This window comes from Hemiscyllium ocellatum, chromosome 31 (assembly GCF_020745735.1).
Source record: "Hemiscyllium ocellatum isolate sHemOce1 chromosome 31, sHemOce1.pat.X.cur, whole genome shotgun sequence".
NCBI classification, from domain to species: domain Eukaryota; kingdom Metazoa; phylum Chordata; class Chondrichthyes; order Orectolobiformes; family Hemiscylliidae; genus Hemiscyllium; species Hemiscyllium ocellatum.
Genome location: NC_083431.1, coordinates 34,211,286 through 34,238,786, shown reverse-complemented (window position 1 = coordinate 34,238,786; position 27,501 = coordinate 34,211,286). Strand labels below are relative to the sequence as shown.

At 39.7% G+C, this 27,501-nt stretch overlaps 1 protein-coding gene across 1 annotated transcript in view; it reads left to right on the top strand.

The window, feature by feature from the left end:
- Positions 1–27,501, top strand: part of nf2b (NF2, moesin-ezrin-radixin like (MERLIN) tumor suppressor b) — a 78,093-nt gene that overhangs the window by 9,727 nt on the left and 40,865 nt on the right. The window contains exons 2-9 of the mRNA XM_060848404.1: positions 537–672; positions 2,189–2,317; positions 4,694–4,819; positions 7,639–7,761; positions 12,664–12,747; positions 18,356–18,424; positions 21,697–21,779; positions 25,047–25,122. Coding sequence (XP_060704387.1) covers positions 2,228–2,317; positions 4,694–4,819; positions 7,639–7,761; positions 12,664–12,747; positions 18,356–18,424; positions 21,697–21,779; positions 25,047–25,122 — 651 coding nt within the window. The 5' untranslated portion in view covers positions 537–672; positions 2,189–2,227. The remainder of the gene's footprint in view (positions 1–536; positions 673–2,188; positions 2,318–4,693; positions 4,820–7,638; positions 7,762–12,663; positions 12,748–18,355; positions 18,425–21,696; positions 21,780–25,046; positions 25,123–27,501) is intronic.

Sequence of the window (27,501 nt, the reverse complement as noted above, 5' to 3'; positions counted from 1 at the left end):
CAGGAGATTGTGGAAGAGATGTCTGTCATGAATCTTCTTTTAATTCTTGATTTGTTCATCCAAGAACTGTCAAGTTGAACTCTTGGAATGTTAGATTTCAAAACTGCCTCAAGATTTAAGGCTAGCAACAAGATTTTTGTTTTAATGTTCATAAAGCTGACATGATTTGTAATTTGTTTAAGTGGAACTAATATTATAACTAATAAAATGCATCCTTTCTTTTTGACCCATCTCATGCAGTCTACTCAGATGGATTGTAAATCTCTGTGGGTCTGATGCACTTCTTGTATTCTTTGCTTTAAAATAGTAACCCATCAATTTAAAAAAAATCATTTTTCAATTATTACAAGCATTCCTAACTTCCAGAAAGATCTGAATTGAAATATGCAGAATAGATATACATTAGTCAGTAGTCTTTCTACACCAGATGAACATTAAAAGCAATCACCAACCACTGATGCAACAGCCTGCTACTTTCCTACATCAAGACTTCCCCTTACATTTTTATTTTATTATTTTTGTATTTCTTCTTGTAGGATGTTAACCTTTGCTTCATGATATCTGTTTCCTCTTGGCATTAAAAGACTCAAGATTCAAGTTCCACTCCTGAACCTAAGCTCCTCATCATTGCATCTGCTTTTGCTATACTGTGGGAGTCATATGCTGTTACAGGTACTGTCTTTTTGATGTGATGTTAAAACTTTTAACAACTTCTAGTGTGAGACATGGAAAAATATTTAGTGTGTAGATTGACTGCAATCTTATATTACAATTTTGACTATGCCTGAAAGCGCTAATTAGCTTTGAACTGCTTCCAGATGCAGGATGATGTAAGTGTCCTATAAATGTAAGTTCTTTTCTTATCATTGAATTTTTTTTATTCTGAACACATTAGTCTGACTAACATATCTAAGGTAAACTCAATGCCCTGGTTTTAAGATTGATCAGTGTCACCGCAGTATTTTTAAGCATGGTCTATTTTTCTTTATTGCCCAATCTAGTTTACTGAGCTTATCAACTCTAAATTTTAAACTCTAAGTATACATTTGTCAAATTATCTGAATTTTCTGCAGGGTTTATTCAATCTCTTCAGCAGAAGATTATCAGAAACAGTGATTTTGCAGAAATAACAACAAGAATCTACTTGTTAAGTCATTCAGTGAATTACTAACTCTTCTTGAGCTTCTCCTTAAACTTAGTCAGCCCAGTGATGTGTTCTAATTAACAGCAGCAGAACAACCCATTTGGCTTAATGGATCTGTGCTCAACCTAAGACTTCCCTCACTGCACTTCACCAAATACTATCTGCCTAATTTGAAAAGAAACTTTATTTTCTAATTGCTCGTCTGTTGTAGCTTGAAACTAGGAAGTTCAGTTATAATGGAGTGTAGAGTGTGTTGTAAAACTGTTACTTATTGTTACTGCAGATCTCTTATTGGAAACAGACAACACAATACAGCAATAATAGTTGACATGCTGCATGTTCACTCTTGCAATGCCCTCCCGTTTGGTCATTTTGTGTATGTAGTTGTCACTGTTCACATTTACTGGTCTCCAAGTCTCAATAATTCCTACCAGTACCTCAGCTCCCGAATAACTGGGCATTTCTCTATGAGAAGAAAACATCTACTCCAGATCAAGTAAATGGAGAGTCTATAGGTGTAGATTTCCTGTTGTAGGGTCCTTTAACCTTGCAAGATTTGATGGAGAGATACTGGGGAAATGTGAATTGAAACAAAAAGGTGGATACTCGTGTACCTCCATTTGGTTAGGAAAAGTCTTGTGAAAGGAGACCACTATGGAAATGTGCATTAGGAAGAAAGATCATCTTGTCAGAAATGTCAGGGTTCAAGAAAGACAAGCACAAGGCTGGAAGAACACAGCAAGCCAAGCAGCATCAGATGTTGAAGAAGTCAACATTTTGGGTGTAACCCTTCTTCAGAGTTACTTTGGGGTTTTGAAGAAGGGTTACACCTGAAATGTTGACTTCTTCAACATCTGATGCTGCTTGGCTTGCTGTGTTCTTCTAGCCTCCTGCTTGATCTACGTTGGATTCCAGCATCTGCAATTATTTTTATCTCTAACCAAGGTTCGAGAAAGGCACAGTGCATTACACTTTTTATGTTTGTATGATTTGTTCAGTTATGTATTATAATTGTGACATTAATGCTGTGCTTTCAATTACCAGATTTAGTCGTGGAAAACATTGAAAGGAATTGGAAGCAAAATGTCGATCATGGGCTTAAAGAAGAAACAACCCAAAACTTTCAAAGTTAAGGTTATCACCATGGATGCAGAGATGGAATTTAGCTGTGAGGTAGGAGAGAAAGTTTGTTTTTGTCTTGTAGAAAGAAAGAAACTTGAATTTCTGTCAAGTTTTGTGGTGTCCGTGGTTTGTCTAAATTCTTTGAAGTGCTACACGGGCAAATCTAATCGTCAGTTTTTGTACAGGTATGTGAAGATCCTATCGAAGTGAACCGGAGCTAAACAGATGTTGTGAGTTGACCAGGATATCATGTAGGGACTGTGTAATGCTGTCGGGGAGGCGAAGATGTGTTTGGTTGAGGCATCCTGCTGGAGGTGATGGAAATGGCAAAGGATGATCTTCTGAATGTAGAGACTGGTGAAGTGGGAAATGAGGACAAGGGGATCCTTTTCAGGGAAAGAGGGGAAAGGATGAGGGCAAGAGTGAAGGAAGTGCTGGAGAAATATTATTGACTTCCAATTCGAGGCAAGATAGGAAGTAGCAACAATGACTTCATCATTGCACCAGAGAGAGAGTTGTTGTTGGAGTGTGCAAGTAAGATTGGAACAAGAAACATCCCACACACCCCACACAAAGACAGATATAGCTGACGGACATGTGGGTACACATAATCACATCTTGGTCTTGGAGAAAGTTAAAGGAAAAATTTGTTTCAAGTCAGAACAAATTCAATCAAGGAAAAGAGAGCAATGAGGGTAGGGACTATTCAATTCTTCTTCCAAGGAAGTAACATGGAGCCTCGTATCATCCTGACGTTGGGTGTAGATGTAGACGGATTGCACATGTATGATAAAGAGAAGGTAGCCAGGGCCAGGAAACTGGAAATTGTGGACTGGTGCACAGCTTCAGAAGTATCACAAATATAGGTGTAAAGAGGGAAAAAATAGAATCACGATAGGGAAAAAAAAACTTTGGGTGGGGAAGGAACAGGCTGAAATTGTGGATCTAGGCAAAAGGCCTCCTTTCAATGCAGGCCCTTTTTACAAGATGACAAGTTTATTAAGGCAGATTTTGTTATAAAGATGGATGTAGAAATATAATGTAAGCATAAAATTAAATACAGATCTTGCAGGTGCTCCTTACCTAGTAGTAGGAATGAACAGTTTCCATTTTGACATTTTCTGTGGTGGACATGAAGGAACAACTTCACACAATAAAATTCATTTGAATCTTTTCAGTGTTTTGGACAGTCTCTGGACTGTAATGGTTCTGTTTAAACAGTAGTTGCAGTACAGGGCAATGATTCTAGAGTCTGTTGTATCTGTACCACTCATCATGCATCAATCTAGTTTTGTCCAGTTTCTCACCAGTTGACCCACTGTCTTTTATGCAACAATGTTTAACTAAATACTTCTTAAATGTGGTAATGGTTCCTGCCTGTACCACCCTTTCAGGCAGTGAGTTTCAGATACCCACCATACCCAGGAGAAAACATTTTTCTTAAATTCTCCAAAAACCCCCTTACCCCTTAGATCTATTCATCTGGTTGTTGATATCTGCGATCAAGGGGGAAACCTTTTTCCAATCCAACTTATTTATATCCTTCGTAATTTTCTAGATTTCAGTATGCGTTCCCCACAGCCTTGTGTGCTCCAAGAAAGGCAACCCTCTTTATAGCTGAATTATTGAATATCCTTCAAATATAAAGTATTAATATGATTTTCTCAATCTATGTTCTTTTCCTCCTAGTTATTTTTGAGTTTTCCTTCAAGCAATGCTGTGTTGCAACTTCCTGACTGTTTACAGTATTGTGATGCATCAGTTTGAACCAGCGTTTTTGCATATCTGTGTCAACAGAAGCCCGGTATCATGATCTGAACTGCAGTCTCCAGTTTTGAATTTCACCAGAGCTGTCATATTTTTAAAAAAAACCTTTTGCAATAGTAAATGAGTGTGTCTAACAAAGATTTAACAAGGTACTAAATTGTTAGTTATTACCATCTCCCAAGCTACATTATCCCGGTCATTTCTGGGAACAATGTGATTCATGTTGTAAAACTGCTGACAGCTTTGTTAATGATTAGGGCCTTCAAGCAGTGTGGTCACAACTGATTTTATCTTTATCAAACTTATCAAAATTATTCTTTCTGGGAGAGAAATTGATTGCTGTTAATCACTGTTGTTTGCTCTAAAGTGAATATCTCGATTTGTAATGAATGGGGCATCTGTTCAGTTATTGGGTGGTATGGTTAGCTTCTCCTGCTCTCACATGATCTTTTGCACTTAGGGGCACTGAGGCTATTTGAGACATTTTCATGTTTGTGTGAAATCAACAATGTTAATTCTCAACAAGGATTGAATAAGGAACCTTCCCAGTTAAAGTCCTGATCCACAGTGGTCAGTACTCTCTACTACTGAGCAATTTCAGTGACATCCAAAACTAGTTGTTCAGACTAAGAAATGAATGTTTTATTTTATGTTTTTTAGGTGAAATGGAAAGGAAAGGATTTATTTGATTTGGTGTGTCGAACAATTGGATTGCGTGAAACCTGGTTCTTCGGCCTGCGATATATTGTAAAAGATACATACGCATGGCTAAAAATGGAGAAAAGGGTATTTAAAAGCGCTTTTAAGAAGTATTATTTACATAAATCACAAAGCTATTTACCAAATTTGAAACTGTTTCAAGTTGTTAGTGAATGATGTTTCAATGAAATCCATAGAGTTTTAAAAAATGTTTAATGTTGATTTTAAGAAAAAAAATTATTTTCTTGTTTGACAATGTGTTGAGTTCAGTGTGAATAGTGATTTTGTGCAGATGAATCGGATACTGTTCAAAAAAGACACTTTGTAGAAGCTTTTCCCTTCAGATATTTTGCAAGAATACAAATTCAAGAGGAAAACCAACACTCATGTCTTTTTACTTGATAACAGCTTCCTGTTACTAGAGATCATTACTTGTATTGCTACTGCATATTAACAGCATGAGATGGCTAGTTTCACCTGTTGCTTAACCTTTTGAGATAGCATCTTCCAAGGTAATCTGAGGTATACTGGCCACTAATAAGGATGCTGCCATCAAGCCAAAAAGAAATTCTATCCGTCATATAAATGAGTAATGTGGTATATGAAATGAGAGCAGGTGTGATGTAGGCTGCACTTCGCAAAAACTGGCGGATTGTATCAAACAGCATGATTCTTCAGTTACATCAAGCAAAGTACAAACTATGTTTAATCAGCTCATACTTGCAAAACGAATAGTGCAGTCACTCACGTTAGATGTGATTCTGTAGTTTGACAACATTAGCTAGGTATTCCTGAAAGTGTGAGGAATTACACTGACAATCTGTTTAGGATTGTCCAATGGGCAAGCACTCTGACTTACTTGCATGTACTGGAAACTACGTTTACTAATACATGGGGTCCTGATCTTTCAGACAGAAACTCATACATGCACTGTGCCTCAACAAAATAGGTGATAGCCATTCACAGTTTAATTTCTTAGGGCAGTGACCTATCCAATTAGAGTTAATCTGCCTGATTTAAACTTTATTAACTCCTGTCAGTTAACTGTCATTAGCTTTTTTTTGTATTCTCCTTGACAACACCTCTGCTAAACAGAGCTTACTTGTCTATTGATGAGCACTGTTTTCTCATGCAATTGAAATATTAGTTTCCCTTGAATTTGTATAGTTGTGATACATTCTGATGAGTGCAAGACAGAAGGATTTGAAAAAGTGTTTTTTCAGCAATGCTCCAGTTCTGACTACCAAATTACCATTTAAATAGAATATACTGAAAGCCATCATTCAATCCTAAAATGTTTAATGAAGAGAATAAAATAGTAGCTTAATATTTTATAAACCTCAGAATAGTTGACAACTTTGGACAATGCCAGAAAATGTAACAGAGGGGTGGTTAATAAATAAGTAGTAAGTTTGTTGGACTTGAATGCATTCCTCTGTTTTTTTCATTGCAATCTGCATAATAACTTATGTTGTAACATTATGCCAATAAGCTGTGTGCCTGCCTATTAGTGTCCTTAATGACTTTAGTTAGGTGCAGTTGGTAAAAGCATTGCAAATTATTAACGTAAATAATAAAACCCGGTTGGGAGTCTTGTGTATCTGTAAGAAAAGTAGTTACAAGTACTCATCAGAAAAAGAAACATCTATGAGAAGAGGAAGCTAGTGTTAATGTTTCAGGGCAATCATCTCTTGACAGACCTACTTGCAAGCTGCTCTTCTGCCTGGTTATACTTTTAAGTTGCCTTTAAAAACTGGTTAAATAAATACTTTAGTTACAATAACTACTTGTCCAAAACAAAAGGTTTCTTTGTTTGAAATGGAAATGCTGCCAAATTCAATATCAGTTCCAGACCCAAGGGAAGAACCTGCTCCGGTACATATTCCACTGTCACCACTTCACTATCAACAATTTAAATTTTTAAATTTGTTCACAGATTTTTGGTATCACTGTTTGGGCCAGAATTTCTTGCCTATCTCTAATTGCCATGGAGAAAGTGGTGGTGAGATATCTTCTTAAACAGCTGCAGTTTTTAGGGTGCTGGAACACTTTAAAAGGGAATATTGGTGTAAACTGCTAAATTTTTGGAGGGGGAGAAATCGGTGGAGTCTGTGGAGGAGAGGGAGGCTACAAATGAGAAATAACAATTTTAAAACTGTCAACTAAGAAATATGTAGCTAACTGGGAGCCAGGAAAATTTGAAATTACTAATGTAATTAATTCCTCGCAAATGAAGGTAGGAACCCTAGCTTAAAGCTGCATAGGTTTAGGCTCTACTATATGGGGCAAAATGTTGCATGTACTCTTGTAATGAATACTCAATTGTTAAATTGAATTTTGAGTGGCAGTAAAATGTATAATAATTACCAGGCTAAAATGTTCTAGGTTTAAGTATATGTGGAAATACATTAGTTGTGATCATACCATTCTGTGGAAATTGGTGGTGGTTTTGTTTGTAAAAGTGTGTCAGTCATTTTCCTTAACTGTTCTTAACTTATAAAAACCAAAAGAACTGTGGATGCTGTAAAAATTGTTTCTTGTTAACCAATGGTTGTGATTTTTTACCAACTTAGACATTGTTGAAATGAATGCTTTCCTTGTGTGTTATGGCTTTAAATTTCATTGAGTGCTGATAATTTTTGAAGATATTGATGAATTATTCTAATTTTGCTTCTATATGAATCCAATACCCAATATGTCAACACGAATACAGGAGATGTTGTTAATATATGACTGTATCACCTAATAAATAAGAGAGAATGAAAAAATGCTCCATGAATGCCATACAGTAGCCCTTGAGAAAATCTGTAGCGGACCCTTTTTTGAGTGGAGGTTTGGAGGTGGATTTTGAGTCCAGCTTTAAGTAAATAAGGGGCATTTATTTATTGATGGATTTTTGTACACAGGTGTTGGATCAAGAGGTTCCCAAGGAGGACCCAATCACATTTCACTTCTTGGCCAAGTTTTACCCTGAAAAAGTAGAAGAAGAACTCGTCCAGGAAATCACGCAGCACCTTTTCTTTCTGCAGGTCAGTGTGTGCAAAATCACATGAATGCTTTTCTCTTGGAAGTTTGTTTTGCAAAGAAGTTTACCAGAAATGATTTGGTTACCTGCAATCATAATGCTCAGTTCTTATCAATGATTTGGAGGCTAAATCCATTGATAGTGTTTCTGAGAACTGAAACTTTTCTAAATTCTGTTTGGATTTTACATCCGATTTTGGAATCAAGCATGTTTTTAGGTCCTTGGGAACAAGAGGTTCAGTATATATACTCGTGAAATGTATTCAGTTTTTCCACTCAGTCAGGGAAGGACAAATCAAGATCATGAATGTGCATGTGACTGTGCTTCTTTGGTAAAATTTAAATAGACTATCAAACTATTGAAGAACAATCAAACTGTGAGAGACCAGTAGAGTGGGAAGGCAGCTGAGATACTGCAGGATATTGACATTGAAGTTGAGTTGATGAGAAACTGCAATTTTGTTTAAATTGCAGGGAGTGTGGCATTCTATGTTTTACAAAACTTTTCATGATTGAGGACTTTCTGAAACAAAGTCTGAAGAGAAGTCACATATAAGAGTTATTAGCTGGGCTGATTTGAGTTCAAACGTATTAAGCTTGAGGTGCAGTTGGAGGTAAAATGCACTGTTCCATAGTAGGAAGTGACTATCCAAAGCTGAAAATGTGTTGCTGGAAAAGCGCAGCAGGTCAGGCAGCATCCAAGGAACAGGAGATTCGACGTTTCAGGCATAAGTCCTTCTTCAGGTCCTGAAGAAGAGCTTATGCCCGAAACGTCGAATCTCCTGTTCCTCGGATGCTGCCTGACCTGCTGCGCTTTTCCAGCAACACATTTTCAGCTCTGATCTCCAGCATCTGCAGTCCTCACTTTCTCCTCAGTGACTATCCAAAGCAAGGTACTGGAAAACTCAGTAGTTGGAGGAATAGATGAGTAATTTTAGAATTAAACTTTATGTCCTTAGTAATTCGGTTAAACAATGTAGAGTGAGTGAGAAGTATTTGGAGAAGACAAAGATTTAATTGAAAATTAGATTAGATTAGATTCTCTGCAGTGTGGAAATAGGCCCTTCGGCCCACCAAGTTCACAATGACCCTCTGAAGAGTAATCCACCCAGACCCATTTCCCTCTACTAATGCACCTAACACTATGGGGCAATTTAGCATGGTCAATTCACCTGACCTGCACATTTTTAGACTGAGAGAGGAAACCGGAGCACCCAGAGGAAACCCGTGCAGACACAGAGAATGTGCAAACTCCACACAGACAGTCGCCCAAGACTGGGATCGTACCTGAGACTCTGGTCCTGCGAGACAGCAGTGCTAACCACTAAGCCACTTTGCCGCCTTGTTCATATTGAAAGCGATATTTTAAAACAATTCAGTTTTGCAAAATAATTCTGTTTGTAAGAAGGTGGATAAAATAGCAGGACCTCAAAGTGAATCTTGGGTTTACTGCCAGAATGAATATGATTAAGACAGCAAATGGATGGCTGTGAGTCTGACGTAAGAAGAATGTGTTCAGATTTCTTAGGTTTATTATCTTACTTTGTGTTAATGGAGTGGCTTTGAGTGGAACAGAGTTGGGGCCTATTTCTTTGCAAACTGGTTAACTAGATTTGTGGGGAAGGGTTTAACTAATGAGTTGTAGGTAAAGGAGAAGACTAAACTGTCAACTTGAAAGACAGAAGAAGTTTTAAAAATAGATAATAACTTAGTAAAATGGCAAAAAATATTTGAATAGTATTAGGCAATTAATGCAGCATCACAGGCTGTACAGGACATTGGTTGGGCCACTTTTGGAATATTGGTGCAATTCTGGCTCCCTCTTATGAGTAGGATGTTGTGAAACTTGAAAGGGTTCAGAAAAGATTTACAAGGATGTTGCCAGGGTTGTCGGGTTTAAGCTGTTGGGAGAGGCTGAATAGGCTGTGTCTGTTTTCCCTGGAATGTCCGAGGCTGAGGGGTGACTGTTATAGAGATTTATAAATCATGAAGGGCATGGACAGGTAGACAAGGTATTTTCCCTCGGGTGAGGGAGTCAGGAATTAGAGGGCATAAGTTTAAGGTGCGAAGGGAATGATTTAAAAGCGACCTAAGGAGTAACTTTTTCATGTAAGTGGTGGTGTGTATGGAATGAGCTGCCAGAGGATGTGGTGGAGGCTGGTACAATTACAACATTTAAAAGGCATCTGGATGGGTATATGCATGGGAAGGGCTTAGAGGGACATGGGCCAAGTGCTGGCAAATGGAACTAGATGAGGTTAGGATATCTGGTCAGCATGGATGAGTTGGATTGAAGGGTCTGTTTCCGTGTTGTACATCTCTATGACTCTCAGATCTGGAATATAAAGCTTTTGGGACGTATATGAAAGAAACAAAATGCAGGAGGGTTGTGATACTAATTATCTAAGTATCATAAAATTGCACATTTTAAAAGAAATAGTTGATTTGATGGGCAATAGGTGATATAATCTCATTGGATTTTCAGAAAAGATTTGAGAAGTTTTGTCATGGGATATTTGTTGCATAAAGGAAATATTTGAAGATGAAATCTACCAACATAGATACAAAGTTAGTGGGTTGACAAGAAATAAAGTTAGAGTTAATGACTGTTGCTTAGACTCAAAATAGGATTGTTTGTGATGTACATCATTTGGTACTGAGTCTACTTTTGATCCCTTTGAGGTCAAGTTCTTGCTTGAACATACCATCTCAAAGATGCAGATGACACAAGCAGAGTTTTGGCAAATGGTGAGGAAGACAACAAAAGACTTCAAGTAGATTTAAGTTGGCAGAATAGGCAAAGAAGTAGTGAATACAATTAATACATTTTTGTGGGCCAGGATAATAAAAAAACATGAAGTTAGCCTGTGCTTACTGCAAAGATATAGTTGTGGATGGAGAGAGAACCACAAAAGAATCCAATCTGTAGATCAAAAGAGATAGGACCAGGAGTAGTCAATTCAGCCCCTCGACCCTGCTTCATTATATAATTCAATAATGGCTGATCCCATCATGGCCTCAACTCCACTTTGCCTGCTCCCAATTCTCCTTTACCTCACCAGTGATTAAAAATCTGTTGATGTCCTCCTGAAATTTATTTGGTGTCCCGTTGGCCACTTTAATTTGGTGCAGTGAATTTCAACAATTCATAACACTTTGAGATAAATAACTCCTATTCATCTCTATTTTGAATCCGCCACTCCTTAGCCGAATATTATGACCTCTTATTCTAGATTGCCCCACCAGGTCTATTTTGCCAATCCCCTTTAGCATCCTATATATTTCAATTCGATTTCCTCCTGTCCTTCTAAACCCTGGCAAGTACAGATCCTATTCTTAATCTGTCCTCCTGAAACAAGCCTTTCATCTCTGTAATTAATCTAGTGAACCTTTTCAGTACTGCTTCTAGTGCAGTTACATCTAGCATCAAGTAAGGGGACAGAAAGTGTACGCAGTGCTCCAGATGCAGTCTCCGAAATGACATTGCAACAGGACAGAACAACCTCGGTTATCCGAACATCAATTATCCAAATTTCGGGTTAACCAAACAAGATCTCAAGGTCCCATTAATTGTTATGAACTCTATATAAAAAAAACACGCTATGAGAAGGGGCGCTTACCCACACTCTCACTCAGGACATCTACCAGAATGAAAACAGTTCTTTTGTAATGGTACATTAATGACAACAGTGCAAAAAAAAACTGATCTGCAACCTGAATTTCCAGTTCTTCCAGAATCTTAAGTACCTGTTCCAATCTGCATTGCCACACAGACTAATGTTGGATTATTTTACCCCCCCTCCCCTCCTCTCTGTCTGCTGGTTACTTTCCCCAGGAGAGTGGGGCTGGGACTGAAATTCACTTATTGCAACTAAACAGGAGTTGCTTTATCCTCACGAGTTGAACCACACCTGCATGAATGAGTTAATGAACCTTTAGTTCACTTTTGTCCCAATCCAAAATGTTGAGGGGGTGAAAGACATCTGATGTCAATCATTGCTCAGGAGTTGGCATGAACACAGCATGCTCCTGAGTGGACAAAGTTCAGTTTGAATGTTCAGTATGGCTTCATTTGTTTACGATCAGATCAGTTATCCAAACAATCGGTTATCCGAACAAAATACTCCCCAGCCATGTCGTTCGGCTAATCGAGGTTGTTCGGAGTTTCCCTGCTTTTGTAATCCACTCCTTTAGTAATGAATGCGAAAATTCCATTTGCATTCCATATGACCTTCTGCAGTTGCATACTAGCTCGCTACAACTTATGCACGATGATACCCAAATCCTTCACATCGAAGACTTCTATAATTTCATGGAATATGTGTTCTATTAATTCAGCCATAAAAGTTGTGCTTGGATTTTATTGTGAGATGGGTATCGCCTTGGGTAAAGAAAATAAAAGCAGAGTCACAGCTGGTAGGATGCAGTGCTACTGTTGGTGGCAGCGAGCAGATTATATCTCCATCTGTTGATTGCATTCTGGGAATCATGCAGTGCCGCAGAGAAGAAATTAATTTTTCAGCTAAAATAGCAAGCAATATGACTTCAAAGAAATCTGAAAAGTCACACATTAAAGTTGCAAATTAATATCTGCAACAAGTAAAGCTTGCTTAATTTATGTACTTCTGACTGGATTAAAATGATATCAAAGCAAATTAAGAATAATGTTTCAGATTTGGATGTTGATGTGTGCCATGGGTTTTCCAATTACTTTTGCAGAGTGAGGTTATTACACAGAATTATATATTGGGTTTAAGTGACACCTCACTGTTTTTCTTTCTTCCAGTGTAAATTATGAACCATTTTGTTCCAATACATTTAGCTGACTCATATAATTAAAATCATTCATGTGATAGTCAAATTATAGATTCTTAATTTGGAACTAATTACTGTTTTCACTTCTGTAGGTTAAGAAGCAGATTTTGGATGAGGAGATTTACTGTTCCCCTGAGGCTTCGGTGCTGTTGGCATCTTATGCAGTTCAAGCTAAGGTTTGTGCAAGATAATAAATTTGAAGGACTCCACTTCTGAATTTGAAAATGCAAGATTTACACCAGCTATCTTACTGCTTTTGCTTTTTCTCAAAGGATTGAAGTGACATTTTTCTGTGTTAAAGTGCTAATTACATTAGGTGCTGAAGTTTCCTAACAGAAAGGCCATGTCTTTACAGTCTTAAATTAGTATTTCTCCCTTTTAATTGGGCGATTAAGCATCCCTGTGTGTGGGAGACTATTTTAATTATGGTTGTAGAAGAGATATTTTGACTTATCGCCATGACCTAATTTGGCAGAGGTCCATAGAGTCGAGTGAAGTTTTAGGTGCCATATACCTAGAATAAAACCTGATAATTTCTCTTTGTGTATTGAGAGATAAAGGAAAGTACTGCCTTTGTGCTTGGTTGCAACCTGAAACTTAAAGATTAAATTTGTTTCTGTGCTGCTGTCACTCCTTTCTAAGCTTCATCTTTCCACGAATCTGTTGGAAATGCACAATAGATGTTTACTGACCCCTTGAATACGATCAAGTCCTATCCCATCTCCCTTTGCCCAGATCTTTCTGATGCGTAGGTTATTTCCCTCTGACTTAAGACCACCTTCTAGATTGTCTGTCTAATCTAGAGCATTGTCTGTAAGGAATCAACAAGAAGCAGTTTGTTCTTTTGCTTCTGTCTGATTTATTTTGCTTACTGCTTAATGCTCAGGTCCTGGAGACAGACATTCAAATCTCACCATGGCAGCTTTTGTTTTATTTATTCACAGGATCTGACTATCTTTGCCTACACGAGTGTTTATTGGCCATCCCTAATTGCCTTTTAAAAGCTGGTGGTGAAGTGTTCTTTTGAACGGCTGCAGTCCATGTGGATGTTTATAAATATGCTGTTAAGGAGGGGATCCGAGAATGGTGGAATTTAAATTCGATTAGATTAGATTCCCTACAGTGTGGAAACAGACCCTTCAGCCCAACAAGTCTACACTGACCCTCTGAAGAGTAACCCACCCAGACCCATTCCCCGACTCCCTATGAATGCACCTAGCACTGTGGGCACTTTAGCATGGCCAATTCACCTGGCCTGCATATCTTTGCACTATGGGAGGAAACCGGAGCACCCAGAGGAAACCCACGCAGACACGGAGAATATGTGAAAACTCCACACAGACAGTCGCCCGAGTCTAGAATTGAATCCTAATGGATATATCTGGTTTGAAAGCTATTCCCAGTAATAGTATTGTGGGTGAATTACCACACGCACCTTTAATTTGGCTACCTATTAAGACCTCTCACAGACAATCAAGTACTGAAAACAGTGATTTAAACCTTATTACAAGTAGCAACCAAATTAAGATCTCTCAAGTAATCTTTCAGTGCTGTACCCAATTAATGATGGAATCTGGCCAGATTTGCCAACAGTGTCTCTCTTTGAAAGTTTTGAAGGTTATGTTGTCATAATATTAACCATGAAATTACTGTTGACTGTCATTAAAAAAAGCTGATGTGGTTCTCTAATGTCCTTTCAGAAAGCAAATTTGCCATTTTCACCTGGTCTATCCTGTTTGTGCTTCCAGGCTCAAAATGTAGATAAAGTAGTTTGTGGGCGACACGGTGGCACAGTGGTTAGCACTGCTGCCTCACAGCGCCTGAGACCCGGGTTCAATTCCCGACCCAGGCGACTGACTGTGGAGTTTGCACGTTCTCCCCATGTCTGCGTGGGTTTCCTCCGGGTGCTCCGGTTTCCTCCCACAGTCCAAAGATGTGCCGGTCAGGTGAATTGGCTATGCTAAATTGCCCGTAGTGTTAGGTAAGGGGTAAATGTAGGGGTATGGGTGGGTTGCGCTTCGGCGGGTCCGTGCGGACTTGTCGGGCCGAAGGGCCTGTTTCCACACTGTAAGTAATCTAATGTAATCTAATCTAATATAGTAGAGCAAGGCACTCAGTTCAAGTGTAATTAATGATGTAATAAATGTTGACCTTATCAGTAACGCGCACAATGCATGTCTTAAAAACTACATTTAAAGCACACTAGTGCAAGTTGGTATTTTAGCCAACTAGTTTTTACAGATGTAGGCCATGTCCAAAAGCAGTAGAGTTTGAGTGACTGGTGGTCTGGTGGGGTATTGTGATCTACCAGAGGAACATCACCAGCCCTGGTTGAGATCATGTCTCTGCCATTGCTTGCAATTTTGGAGAAGTGAGAAGATTTGCAATTTGATTGCATGATTGTCAGCACATAGTTTACAATATTGAGTACAAGAGTTGGGAGGTCATGTTGCGGCTGTACAGGACATTGGTTAGGCCACTGTTGGAATATTGCATGCAATTCTGGTCTCCTTCCTATTGGAAAGATGTTGTGAAACTTGAAAGGATTCAGAAAAGATTTACAACGATATTGCCAGGGTTGGAGGATTTGAGCTATAGGGAGAGGCTGAACAGGCTGGGGCTGTTTTCCCTGGAGCACCGGAGGCTGAGGGGTGACCTTACAGAGGTTTACAAAATCACGAGGGGCATGGATAGGGTAAATAGGCAAAGTCTTTTCCCTGGGGTGGGGGAGTCCAGAAGTGGACGACATAGGTTTAGGGTGAGAGGGGAAAGATATAAAAGAGACCTAAGGGGCAACTGTTTCATGCAGAGGGTGGTACGTGTATGGAATGAGCTGCCAGAGGAAGTGGTGGAGGCTGGTACAATTGCAACATTTAAGAGGCATTTGGACAGATATATGAATTGGAAGGGCTTGGAGGGATATGGGCTGGGTGCTGGCAGATGGGACTAGATTGGGTTGGGATATCTGGTCGGCATGGACAAGCTGGACCGAAGGGTCTGTTTCCATGCTGTACATCTCTATGACTCTATATTCTTGTATGCTAACATTTCAAAGATTTAGTTGAAACCTATTTTTTCACAAGCTATAATGTGAATATTATGAGCACATAGTTTACTTTTCATAATGGGCAGACTTGCACGGATATACCAAAGTGGTTTTAGGACTTTTAAATGTTCTGTAGCTACAGCATATCAGTCAGCTGACCTAGGTTCCAGTGCATCTACCTCTTATTTTATTTTGTTGTGTTCAGTTGTTTGTATTTGATGGGACATCACTTGAAAATTTAAGCTTATGGTTGGTGCTTTCCTAATCTGGGTAGCTTCATTTAGAGGAAATAGGCTTGCAAAGGGAGAGAGAGAGAGAGATGGGAGTGTTTGATGTGCACAGGTGGTAAGACAACAGCCTGAGTATACAGTGAAAAGAAAGCTTCTGCTGTGATCGCTTTGGCCAAGTTAAGGAGACAGGTCATAATTCTTTCTGCAGGAAACAGTGGATTGTGTTTGGAAATAGATAAGTTGTTAGTCATGAAGTGTGTTACTTGTACCACGCAGAAACTGATAGTTTGTGTTCATTCTTGGCATTTCAGTTAAAAGAATTAGCTGAGCTAAGACACCCTTCTGCTTGCTGGATTTTACGCAAGATGGTTTTTCTTCGCTTAGAAATCTTGAATGGATGTGAGGACAGTATTTTCTTGTCTTGATCTTAGTCTGATGCAGCACCTAAGTTTCCAAAAACCCAGAGAAATGTGGATGCTGGAAATGAGGAACACAAATTGCTGGAAAAACTCTGAATGTCTAGCATAATCTGTGGAGAGAAAGCAGAGTTAACATTTCAGGTCTAGTGATCCTTCTTCAGGACACTGGATTGAAGTTTCTACCCTGACTATCACAGCAGGAGGATAATATGGGACAGAGCCTCAATTTCTAATTTTGATTCTCCCTTTTGAGCCTTTGTTATGCATTTTCTTCACATGATGGACTTGTTAATTCATGTAAGTGAAATGGAATTTGTTGGATTTTATTTAGAGTTGGTGTAGATTATGAAAATACCAGTAATATTCTCGTACTATAGCACAGGCGCATGCTATTAGACTTGTCTTTTTCTCCCCATGAGTACAGTAACCTGTTGTAAAATCTTGATTAAAAATGTGAGCATATAGTCACATTAATAACTGAAATGAAGTCACTGGAGCAGTTATATTCGTTCTGATAAAGGATTGCACAATCAATCATTCACCTTGATGATTCAGTTACTCAGTTGAGCATTGCTGAGCTAAATAGAGCAGTAAGCCCAGTTTGAATTCTTGGCGCATGTTGTATTCACTGGGATGCCAGTCGAGCTGTTTAAATTAGTCAGGCAGTTTGACACTAATTAAATGGCTATAACATGGGCTTTCATTGCTGGCTTTGATTCAGTTACATATGGTGGAAGGTGTGAACATCAAGTGAAGGCGCAATTAGGAGTCTGTAAACACCCAATCTCAGAAGTTAAACATACTCTGGCCTGGTTAGCATAGGATGGGAGACCACTTGGGAATAAAGTAAAAAGCTGCAAATGTGTTGCTGGTCAAAGCACAGCAGGTTAGGCAGCATCTCAGGAATAGAGAATTCGACGTTTCGAGCATAAGCCCTTCATCAGGAATAAGAGAGAGAGAGCCAAGCAGGCTGAGATAAAAGGTAGGGAGGAGGGACTAGGGGGAGGGGCGATGGAGGTGGGATAGGTGGAAGGAGGTCAAGGTGAGGGTGATAGGCCGGAGTGGGGTGGGGGCGGAGAGGTCAGGAAGAGGATTGCAGGTTAGGAGGGCGGTGCTGAGTTGAGGGAACCGACTGAGACAAGGTGGGGGGAGGGGAAATGAGGAAGCTGGAGAAATCTGAATTCATACCTTGTGGTTGGAGGGTTCCCAGGCGGAAGATGAGGCGCTCCTCCTCCAGCCGTCGTGTAGTTGTGTTCTGCCGGTGGAGGAGTCCAAGGACCTGCATGTCCTCGGTGGAGTGGGAGGGGGAGTTAAAGTGTTGAGCCACGGGGTGATTGGGTTGGTTGGTTCGGGCGGCCCAGAGGTGTTCTCTGAAGCGTTCCGCAAGTAAGCGGCCTGTCTCACCAATATAGAGGAGGCCACATCGGGTGCAGCGGATGCAATAGATGATGTGTGTGGAGGTACAGGTGAACTTGTGGCGGATATGGAAGGATCCCTTGGGGCCTTGGAGGGAAGCGAGTGTGGAGGTGTGGGCGCAAGTTTTACATTTCCTGCGGTTGCAGGGGAAGGTGCCGGGGGTGGAGGTTGGGTTGCTGCGGTTGCAGGGGAAGGTGACTGCCAGGTACAGTAGGCTTGGGGCCTCTTGTGTGTAGTAGTGTCTCTACCTCTGAACCAGTTCAAGTCCCAGAACATGTCAGGATAGAAACTTCAATCCAGTGTCTTGAAGAAGGAGCACTGGACCTGAAATGTTCCAGAAATGTATAATAACATCTCTAAGTAGAAAGTATATAAAAATATTCTGACAAACCTCATGCTCTGAGCATAAGAAATATCATAAGGCATTGGCCATATGAGATCTGCCATCAAGATCATTCTACTTTAACTCTACTTTCCTGCATACTCTCCATATTGCTCAAAAATCTTTCAATATTCATCTTAATAGTCCCATTTAGTCTCTGTCAAAATCTAGTTGAATGTAAGAATACTTTAAGGTTTATAATGTGCTATTTGTGTACAAATATTGAACATGTGACGTTTATTTATTTCAACAGAATTGGTAATACTTATATTTGTATTTTCGCTTTGACAGTATGGAGATTATGATCCTAATTTTCATAAACCTGGTTTCCTGGCTCAGGATGAACTACTGCCTAAAAGAGTAAGTTCTGTAATCTTGTGTTAACTTCCAAGAAGGACCAAGAAATTGAAGTGTTAAACAGCAAGAGCTTTATTGAAGGCATGTTTACGGTACAGGCACCAGCGTTAGCTTAAGATGTTTCTGCCAAGGTGGCTGATAACGCCATCATTATGTCACGCTGTCAGACTTTAAAAATTACAGTTCACCACACTTACAAGTACACAACATGTAAATTTAATTGCAGCTTTTTATTTTTGTTGTGGAATGCTACACAAACAGCATTATTATAAATTAAACGTAGGGCATTTATAATTTATTTTATCTATTGTAAAAATTCCATGAAAATTGACTTTCAGTAAGAGATGGACGATCCAACAGAAATTCTCTTGAATATGAAGGCAGGAATATAAATCTTAAAATTATTAACTTCGGCTTAACAAATTATTTATGAAGGAGAAATCATGCTTGACTGATCTTCTGGAATTTCTTGAGGATGTAACTCTGAAGATGGATGAGAGAGATCCAGTAGATGTAGTCAACCTGGACTTTCAGAAAGCTTTTAACAAAGTCCCACATAGGAGGTTAGTGAGCAAAATTAGGGCGCATGGTATTGGGGGCAAAATACTAACTTGGATTGAAAGTTGGTTGGTTGATAGGAAACAAAGAGTAGTGATAAACAGCTCCATTTCAGAATGGCAGGCAGTGACCAGTGGGGTACCGCAGGGATCAGTACTGGGACCGCAGCTTTTTATAATATATGTTAATGATATAGAAGATGGTATTAGTCATAACATTATCAAATTTGCTGATGATACTAAGCTGGGTGACAGGGTGAAATGTGATGAGGATGTTAGGAGATTAAGGGTGACCTGGACAAGTTAGGTGAGTGGTCAGATGCATGGCAGATGGCAGTTTAATGTGGATAAATGCATAGGAAGGCAGATTACTACCTAAATGGAATCAGTTTAGGTAAAGGGGCAGTACAGAGAGATTTGGGTGTTCCTGTACATCAGTCAATGAAGGTAAGCATGCAGGTACAGCAGGTAGTGAATAAGGCTAATCGCATGCTGGCCTTCATAACAAGAGGGATTGAGTATAGAAGCAAAGAGGTGCTTCTGCAGTTGTACAGAGCCCTGGTGAGACCACACCTGGAGTACTGTGTGCAATCCTGATCTCCACATTTGAGGAAAGACATTCTGGCTATTGAGGGAGTGTAGCGTAGGTTCACAAGGTCAATTCCTGGAATGGAGGGATTACCTTACACTGAAAGACTGGAGCAACTGGGCTTGTATACCCTTGAGTTTAGAAGACTGAGAGGGGATCTGATTGAGAATATAAGATTACTAAAGGATTGGACACTCTGGAGGCAGGAAACATGTTTCCGCTGATGTGTGAGTACCGAACCAGAGGACACAGCTTAAAAATACGGGGTAGACCATTTAGGACAGTGATGAGGAGAAACTTCTTCACCCAGAAAGTGGTGGCTGTGTGGAATGCTCTGCCCCAGAGGGCAGTGGAGGCCCAGTCTCTGGATTCATTTAAGAAAGAGTTGGATAGAGCTCTCGAGGATAGTGGAATCAAAGGTCATGGAGATAAGGCAGGAACAGGATACTGATTAAGGATGATCAGCTATGATCATATTGAATGTTGGTGCAGGCTCGAAGGGCAGAATGGCCTACTCCTGCACCTATTGTTTATTGTCTTAAATTGTCTCAAAAGGTTTCATATCACAAGGAAAATTTAGAGTATTACAATGAAATAGCAAGGACGGATGCCGGTTCCTGTGTATCAGTAATGATAGTCATTTAAACCAAATCCCCTACTCTTTTCCCACTCCACGGTAGATATTTTCCCTTCAAGTATTTATCCAATTCAGTTTTAAATATTGAATGATGAGTCTGCTTCTGCACCTTTTCAGATAGCACATTCTATCTCATAGCAGTGCTTCCTTCTGTCATCTCCACTCTTGTGATAATATTTTTTGCAACAGTTTATTATTTGATAAACTACCACCTAAATGGCTGTTACAGAAAGTTGAGACAGCAAATATCAGTGCAAATCTGGGAGGTATGTCAGGAATTGGCTGGAAGAGAGGAAGAAACGCATATTGTAATGACCATGACATTTTGCTTTGAACTGTGGACTAAAAAAGGAAGATACTGCTTTAAACCAAAGAGTCACACTTACTAGACCACATTGCGATTTGCACGCAATGTTATGTTTTTCCTGGAGAGCAGAAGCAGACAGAGCAGATGAGTTCTGAACTAAGGACTAACTGCTTAACAGCAATATTTTGCTTGGCTTCTGACCAGGTGACGCAGCAAAGAACCATCCAGCCTGCAAAGAGAAAGCACCAAAAAAGCCTCTCTTATGTGGAGGTACCAAAAAATCTTCAGTAATGGCTAGCTGTTTCCACACTCACTCTTCTTAGTAAATTCCCTGTTGAAGAAGGAACTAAATGCTTTAAGGCCATAAAAGAATGAACTGTCAATCAGTTAATGAACATGAGCATCTCTATGCAGGCGACGTTGCGTGAACACCGAAGAACCAGAAGTTAGATGAAACCAAACAAAATAACATATCAATTCATGTGGTCCATGCTGATCCTGTTGTATTGTGCTTTCCTGATTTTTCATTTCCCATCTTTAATGTCCATGTCTAGGTTGTCTTTTTCTGACTCTGTGTGAGATGAAAATATAAGAAGGGGTAACACTTAAGTTACAGAAAGTTAGGAGTTAACAATTCGTATTTCCCAATTGCATTTAGTTAAAGACAATTCCTTATAATCAGTTTTCTTGTGAAGTACAGAAAGCTGGTGAACATTTTCTTTTAACTGAGTTCATCATTCGAGGCAATTTGAGGACCTGGGGTAGTTTGATTGAATCTTTTCACATTTATGATTACTCCAGGAATGTTGCAGTTTGGTGTGCAGGGTATGACCCCAGTGAACCGTGACAATAGTAGTCGGTGTTATGTTAGACTGTGGAGATTTAATGAGTAGAGTGCATCAGTGAAGGGGAAATTGGATCTAGGGCCATGCAATTTCTGATTGACAATGTAAAAAGAAACACTCTACAAAATTATTCTGTGCCATTAGCTTTAATTAGGAGGAAGAGGAGCTTGAGGACAGATATTCACATGGTCTCTTCTCCCGAGCTACCACTGCTGACATGTTTACAATTTGACGTTTTTTCCATAAGCACATAATTGGGGCATTTATACACTATGCAATAAACCTAATCTTTAATTGGTTGATGCTGAATAAAGATTTACTTCTATTTTCCACTCTTTAGGTTCTTAAACAGTATCAAATGACAGCAGATATGTGGGAAGAAAAAATAACAGCTTGGTATGCTGAGCACAGGGGAATCACCAGGTAAGCATTGCTTCACAGAAAAGGTTTTGGATGTATTTTTATGTATACTGTATGTTTATTTTCACTTTGAGTCATAGAGATGTTCAGCATGGAAACAGACCCTTCAATCCAACTCGTCCATACCGACCAGATATCCGAAACCAGTCTAGTCCCATTTTTCAGTATTTGGCCCATATCCCTCGAAACGGTCCCATTCAGATGCCTTTTAAATGTTGTAATTGTACTAGCCTCCACCACTTCCTCTGGCAGCTCAATTCATACAGGCACCACACACTACATGAAAAAGTTGTCCCTTTTAAATATTTTCCTTCTCACCCTAAGCCTATGCCCTCTAGCTCTGGACACTCTCAATCCAGGGGAATTATCTTGTCTATTTACCCTATTCATGCCTCTCATAATTTTATAAACCTTAATAAAGGTCACCCCTCAGCTTCTGACACGCCAAGGAAAACAGCCCCACCCTAAGCAGCCTCTCCCCATAGCTTACACCCTCCAACCCTGGCAACATCCTTGTAAATCTTTTCTGAACACTTTCAAGTTTCACAACATCCTTCCTATAGGAGGGAGACCAGAATTGTACACAATATTCCGAAAGTGGCCTAGCCAATGTTCTGTGCAGCTGCAACGTGACCTCCTAATTCCTATACTCAATGCTCTGATCCATAAAGGAAAGCATATCAAATTACTTCTTCACTATCCTATCTACTTGCAACTCCACTTTCAAAGAATTACGAATTTGCACTCCAATGTCTCTTCGTTCAGCAACGCTCCCTAGGAACTTACCATTAAGTGTATAAGTCTTGGTGTTTCCAAAGTGTAGCACTTCAAGTTTATCTAAATTAAACTCCATCTGCCACTCCTCAGCCCATTGACCATCTGATCAAGATCCTGTTGTACTTTGAGGTAACCTCTTTCGTTGTCCACTACACCTTCAATTTTGGTATCATCTGCAAATTTACTAACCATACCTCCTATGTTCGCATTCACATTTATATAAATAATGAAAAGCAGTGGCCCCAGCACAATCCTTGTGGTCATAGGTCTCCAGTCTAAAGGCAACCCTCCACTACCACTCTCTGTCTTCTACCTTTGAGCCAGTTTTGTATCCAAATGGCTAGTTCTCCCTGTATTCCATGTGATCTAACTTTGCTAACCTTGAGGAACCTTGTCAAACGCCTTACTGCTGTCAATACAGATCATGTCCACCACTCTGCCCTCATCAGCTCTCTTTGTTACTTCTTCAGTAAACTGAATCAAGTTAGTGAGACATGATTTCCCACGTGCAAAGTTATGTTGACTATCCCTAATTAGTCATTGTCTTTCCACGTACATGTAAATCCTGTCCCTCCAGATTCCCTGCAACAGTGTGTCCATCACCGATGTCAGGCTCACCGGTCACCATCACCTGGCTTTTCCTTACCATCTTTCTTAAATAATGGCACCACGTTAGCCAACCTTCAGTCTTCAGGCACCTCACCAGTGACGGCCACTGATACAAATATCTCTGCAAAGAGCCCAGCAATCACTTCTCCAGCTTCCCACAGAGTTCTAGGGTACACCTGATCAGGTCCTGGGGCTTTATGTGTTATAAGACATCCAGCCCCACCACCTCTGTATTATAGACATTTTTCAAGGTGTCACCATCTATTTCCTCACATTCTGTATCTTCAATATCCGTCTCCACAGTCAGCACTGATGCAAAATATCTGTTTAGTATCTTCCCCTGTCTCCTGTGGTTCCACATCTAGGCTCCCTTGCTGATCTTGAGGGGCCCTGTTCTCTCCCCAGTTACTCTTTTGTTCTTAATGTATTTATGAAATCCCTTTGGATTCTCATGTCCCTTTTTTGCCCTCCTGATTTCTCTTAATTCTCCTGCCTTTATAATCTTATATGAATTCACTCGATTTCTGCTGTCTATACCTGACATAGGCTTCCTCATTTTTCTTGACCAAAATATCAATTTCTCTAGTCATCTAGCATGCCCTACCTTGCACCCTCATAGGAACATTATGTCTTTGAACTCTTGTTATCTCATATTTGAAGGCATCCCATTTTCTAGCCCTTACCTGTGGACCTCCGCTCTCAATCAACTTTAAAAAGTTCTTGTCGAGTGCAATCAAAATTGGCTTTCCTCCAATTTAGAACTTTAACTTTTAGATTCCATCTATCCTTTTCCATCACTATTTTAAAACTAATAGAATTATGGTTGCTGGCCCCAAAGTGCTCTCCCACTGACACCTCAGTCACTTGCCCTGTCTCATTCCCCAAGAGTAGATCACGCTTTGCATCTTCTGTGGTAGGTACATCCACATACTGAATCAGAAGCATTTATTGAGTATTCAAATAATTGGCATTAAAAAGTCTTTGCTACAAGTCCCATTTAGATAATTTAGTAAGTGTTATTCTCACAATAGTTGATCAAGGTGAACATAATATAAACTCAAATTGTTCTATTCGTGCTTACAACCAGGTTAGTCTGAAAACATCTATTGGGCGGCACAGCGGTTAGCACTGCTGTCTCACAGCACCAGAGATCTGGGTTCAATTCCCGCCTCAGGCAACTGTCTGTGTGGAGTTTGTACGTTCTCCCTGTGTCTGCGTGGGTTTCCTCCGGGTGCTCCGGTTTCCTCCCACAGTCCAAAGATGTGCAGATTAGGTGAATTGGCCATGCTAAATTGCCCCTAGTGTTAGGTGAAGGGGTAAATGTAGGTGAATGGGTCTGAGGGGTTGCTGTTCGGAGGGTCGGTGTGGACTTGTTGGGCTGAAGGGCCTGTTTCTACACTGTAAGTAATCTAATCTGATCTGGGAAGCTAATTAGACTCAGGCCTGTTTGAACTTGGAAGGGATAACAAGTGCTATAGTATTTAGAGGTTGTGGTTCACTTGTTGTGCCCCTATTTCTGGGGTAGAAGGTACAGCTTCAAATCCCACCTTCCCTTGAAGGTGCATCGTAACAAGTCTGAACAGGTTGAATGAAAAATACGATAATTCTGGGACGAACATGCTAAAGCAATTTTCAAAGTTTGGATAGCCAATAGCAACTGATATTAAATATTGGAGCTGAGCCTCTGTTCACTTATATTTACAGTGATACATTTGCAAACTATAACCATCAACAAAAAACAATCACTTTGATACTGGCATTGGTGTATGTCCAATTCTGAGCCACTTCTTGAATACAATGAGCATTTGATGGATATATAGTTGACACTAATTGCTGTATTCCTTTTGTGTACCTTTACTGTTTTGCTGTCATTATTTTTGACAGAGATGAAGCTGAAATGGAATACTTAAAGATTGCACAAGACCTAGAAATGTATGGAGTAAACTATTTTCCAATCACAGTAAGTATTGGTTCTCAAACCTGAATTATAACACATGGATGAACTTGGGCAAAACTAATTTAAGGACAATCCTAATGCAATCAAGGAACAGGAGGAGTAGGCCAAAGAGCGCCTCAAACCTGCTCTACTATTCAATAAGATTATGGCTGTGGTGAATGCATCCAGAGGAGCTGAAGTCCTTTCTGGCTGGAACTTTTGCCTTCCTAGTCTGAACTCAGCTCATTCTCATAGAGGATACAAAGATAATGAATCAAATATACTCTGACGCTGTATCATTCTATAGTGGGAGTGGGGTGGGTAAGGCATACAGCACCAATTTTCAAGTTTGGCCAGCATTTTGTCAAGAGTCACAAAAGCACTGGATAATACTGTTTGAAACTTCTCCCAGCAAAAACTTCAAATTGATATCTATGGAACAAAGGATAGCAACTTTTTCATGTGCTCATCTGTTTCTCCTACCACAGCCATCCTGAGTTTCACCTTATACAAACAAAGCTCTTTTCCCTGGATCCAGGACACAATCTTCTTGCACAACATCTCTGGATCCTTTCATTTCCTCAAAACACATCGGAGAAACATCAATCCATTAATGATTGTGTGACAATAAAGTGCATCACTCGTGTTAACTTTAGAAGTTAATCAGGGATACGTCCATAATCTTATGAGTTTACGATAGGATGAGATGATATACTGCCTATAGGGATTGAGTGCTCCATTCCCTGTTCACATACAGGGAAAGCCAGGGGATAATAATAGATTTCTCTTGTATTTAGCAGGCAGTTTGAAGCAACATATCAGAAAAAAAGCTATATGTGATATACAATAACAGAATTGACTTTTAGGGTTTTTAGAATTAGAATCCTTACGGTGTGGAAACAGGCCCTTCGGCCCAACAAGTCCACACTGACCTCGGAATAATAACCCAACCAAACCCATTCCCTGAACCTATTACTCTACATTTACCCCTAACTAATGCACCTAACCTAGGCATCCCTGGACACTATGGGCAATTTAGCATGATCAATCCATCTAACCTCTACATCTTTGGAAACTGGAGGAAACCCACACAGACACAGGGAGAATGTGCAAACTCCAAACAGAGAGTCGCCTGAGGCCGGAATCGAACCCGGGTCCCTGGCGTTGTGAGGTAGCAGTGCTAACCACTGAGGCACCTTGCAGCACATAACATTTGGTTATCCGAATGTGTATAATTAATTTCTTCAGGTCACATTAATGTGCTAGCAATAATAATAAGGTACTGTAGTAACTCAGCAGTACTGGGAGCATCTGTAGAGGTGGAAACAGGGTTAACATTTTGAGTCCAAAGGGACTTTTCTTCAGAACTTTAGAACTTGAACTGCTGCATTGGAATTTACATTAAGAAAGCTAAAAGCTTATTGAAGAGCATTTTTCAGGTTAAAACAGATTTGCTTCGATCAATCACTGAATTAATTCATATTTTCAGTTAATTTAGATAAGGGAGTATGGTGTTTGCCAAGGTAAAAAGATTTAATGAGAATAAAGCTAAACACAAGAAATAAAATAAATTGTTCAAGATAAAATGACACACAGTATTAAGTGAGATCTTAAACACTAAATGAAAATACAAGGTAAGGTATAAATGGAATAAAAACATGGAAATAACATTGTAAAGTTATAACAAAATTACAACCCTGTTTTCAGACATGTATTCTGTGTTATAGACTACCAGAATGGTTCAGGCTAGTTTTAATAAGAGAAATGTTACATTTGTATTTGATTTGAAAATTAAATTGAGAAAAGATATATCATTCAGTTTACTGTTCACCACTTCTCATCTTGGTATGCAGAATACTCTGTAGTAAGATGATTGATGGGTGAGTGTCGTCATTGGTTAGCACAATGTCCTGTTTTGTAGCAAAGTGAAGTTGTGATTTGTGTGTAATTTAATTTTTCCATATCACTAATGGATGACCTTTCAATTTGGTTGAGAAGGAGAAATACCTCCATAACTAATGTAAATAGAGTTCTGAAGCTCCATGTCCATCAGAATTGCAGGGAGAGTCATCCATTGGGCACTAACCATGCAGAATCCCCCACCATCAGCATTCTGGGGGGCACCATTGATCAGAAACTGAACTGGGTTAGCCATATATACACTCTGACTTCAAGAGCAGGTGAGAGGTTGGGAATCCTGTGGAATCACCTCCTGATTCCCCAAGCCTACCCACTGTTCACTACAAAGCACATGTCAGAGATGCAGTAGAACAGGTTCTTTGCTTGCCTGTGTGAGTGCACCTCCATCAACAGTCTAGAAATTCAACAATATTTAAGATGAAGCAGACTTTTTGATAGTCCATCCACAACCACGGTGGCACAGTGGTTAGCACTGCTGCCTCA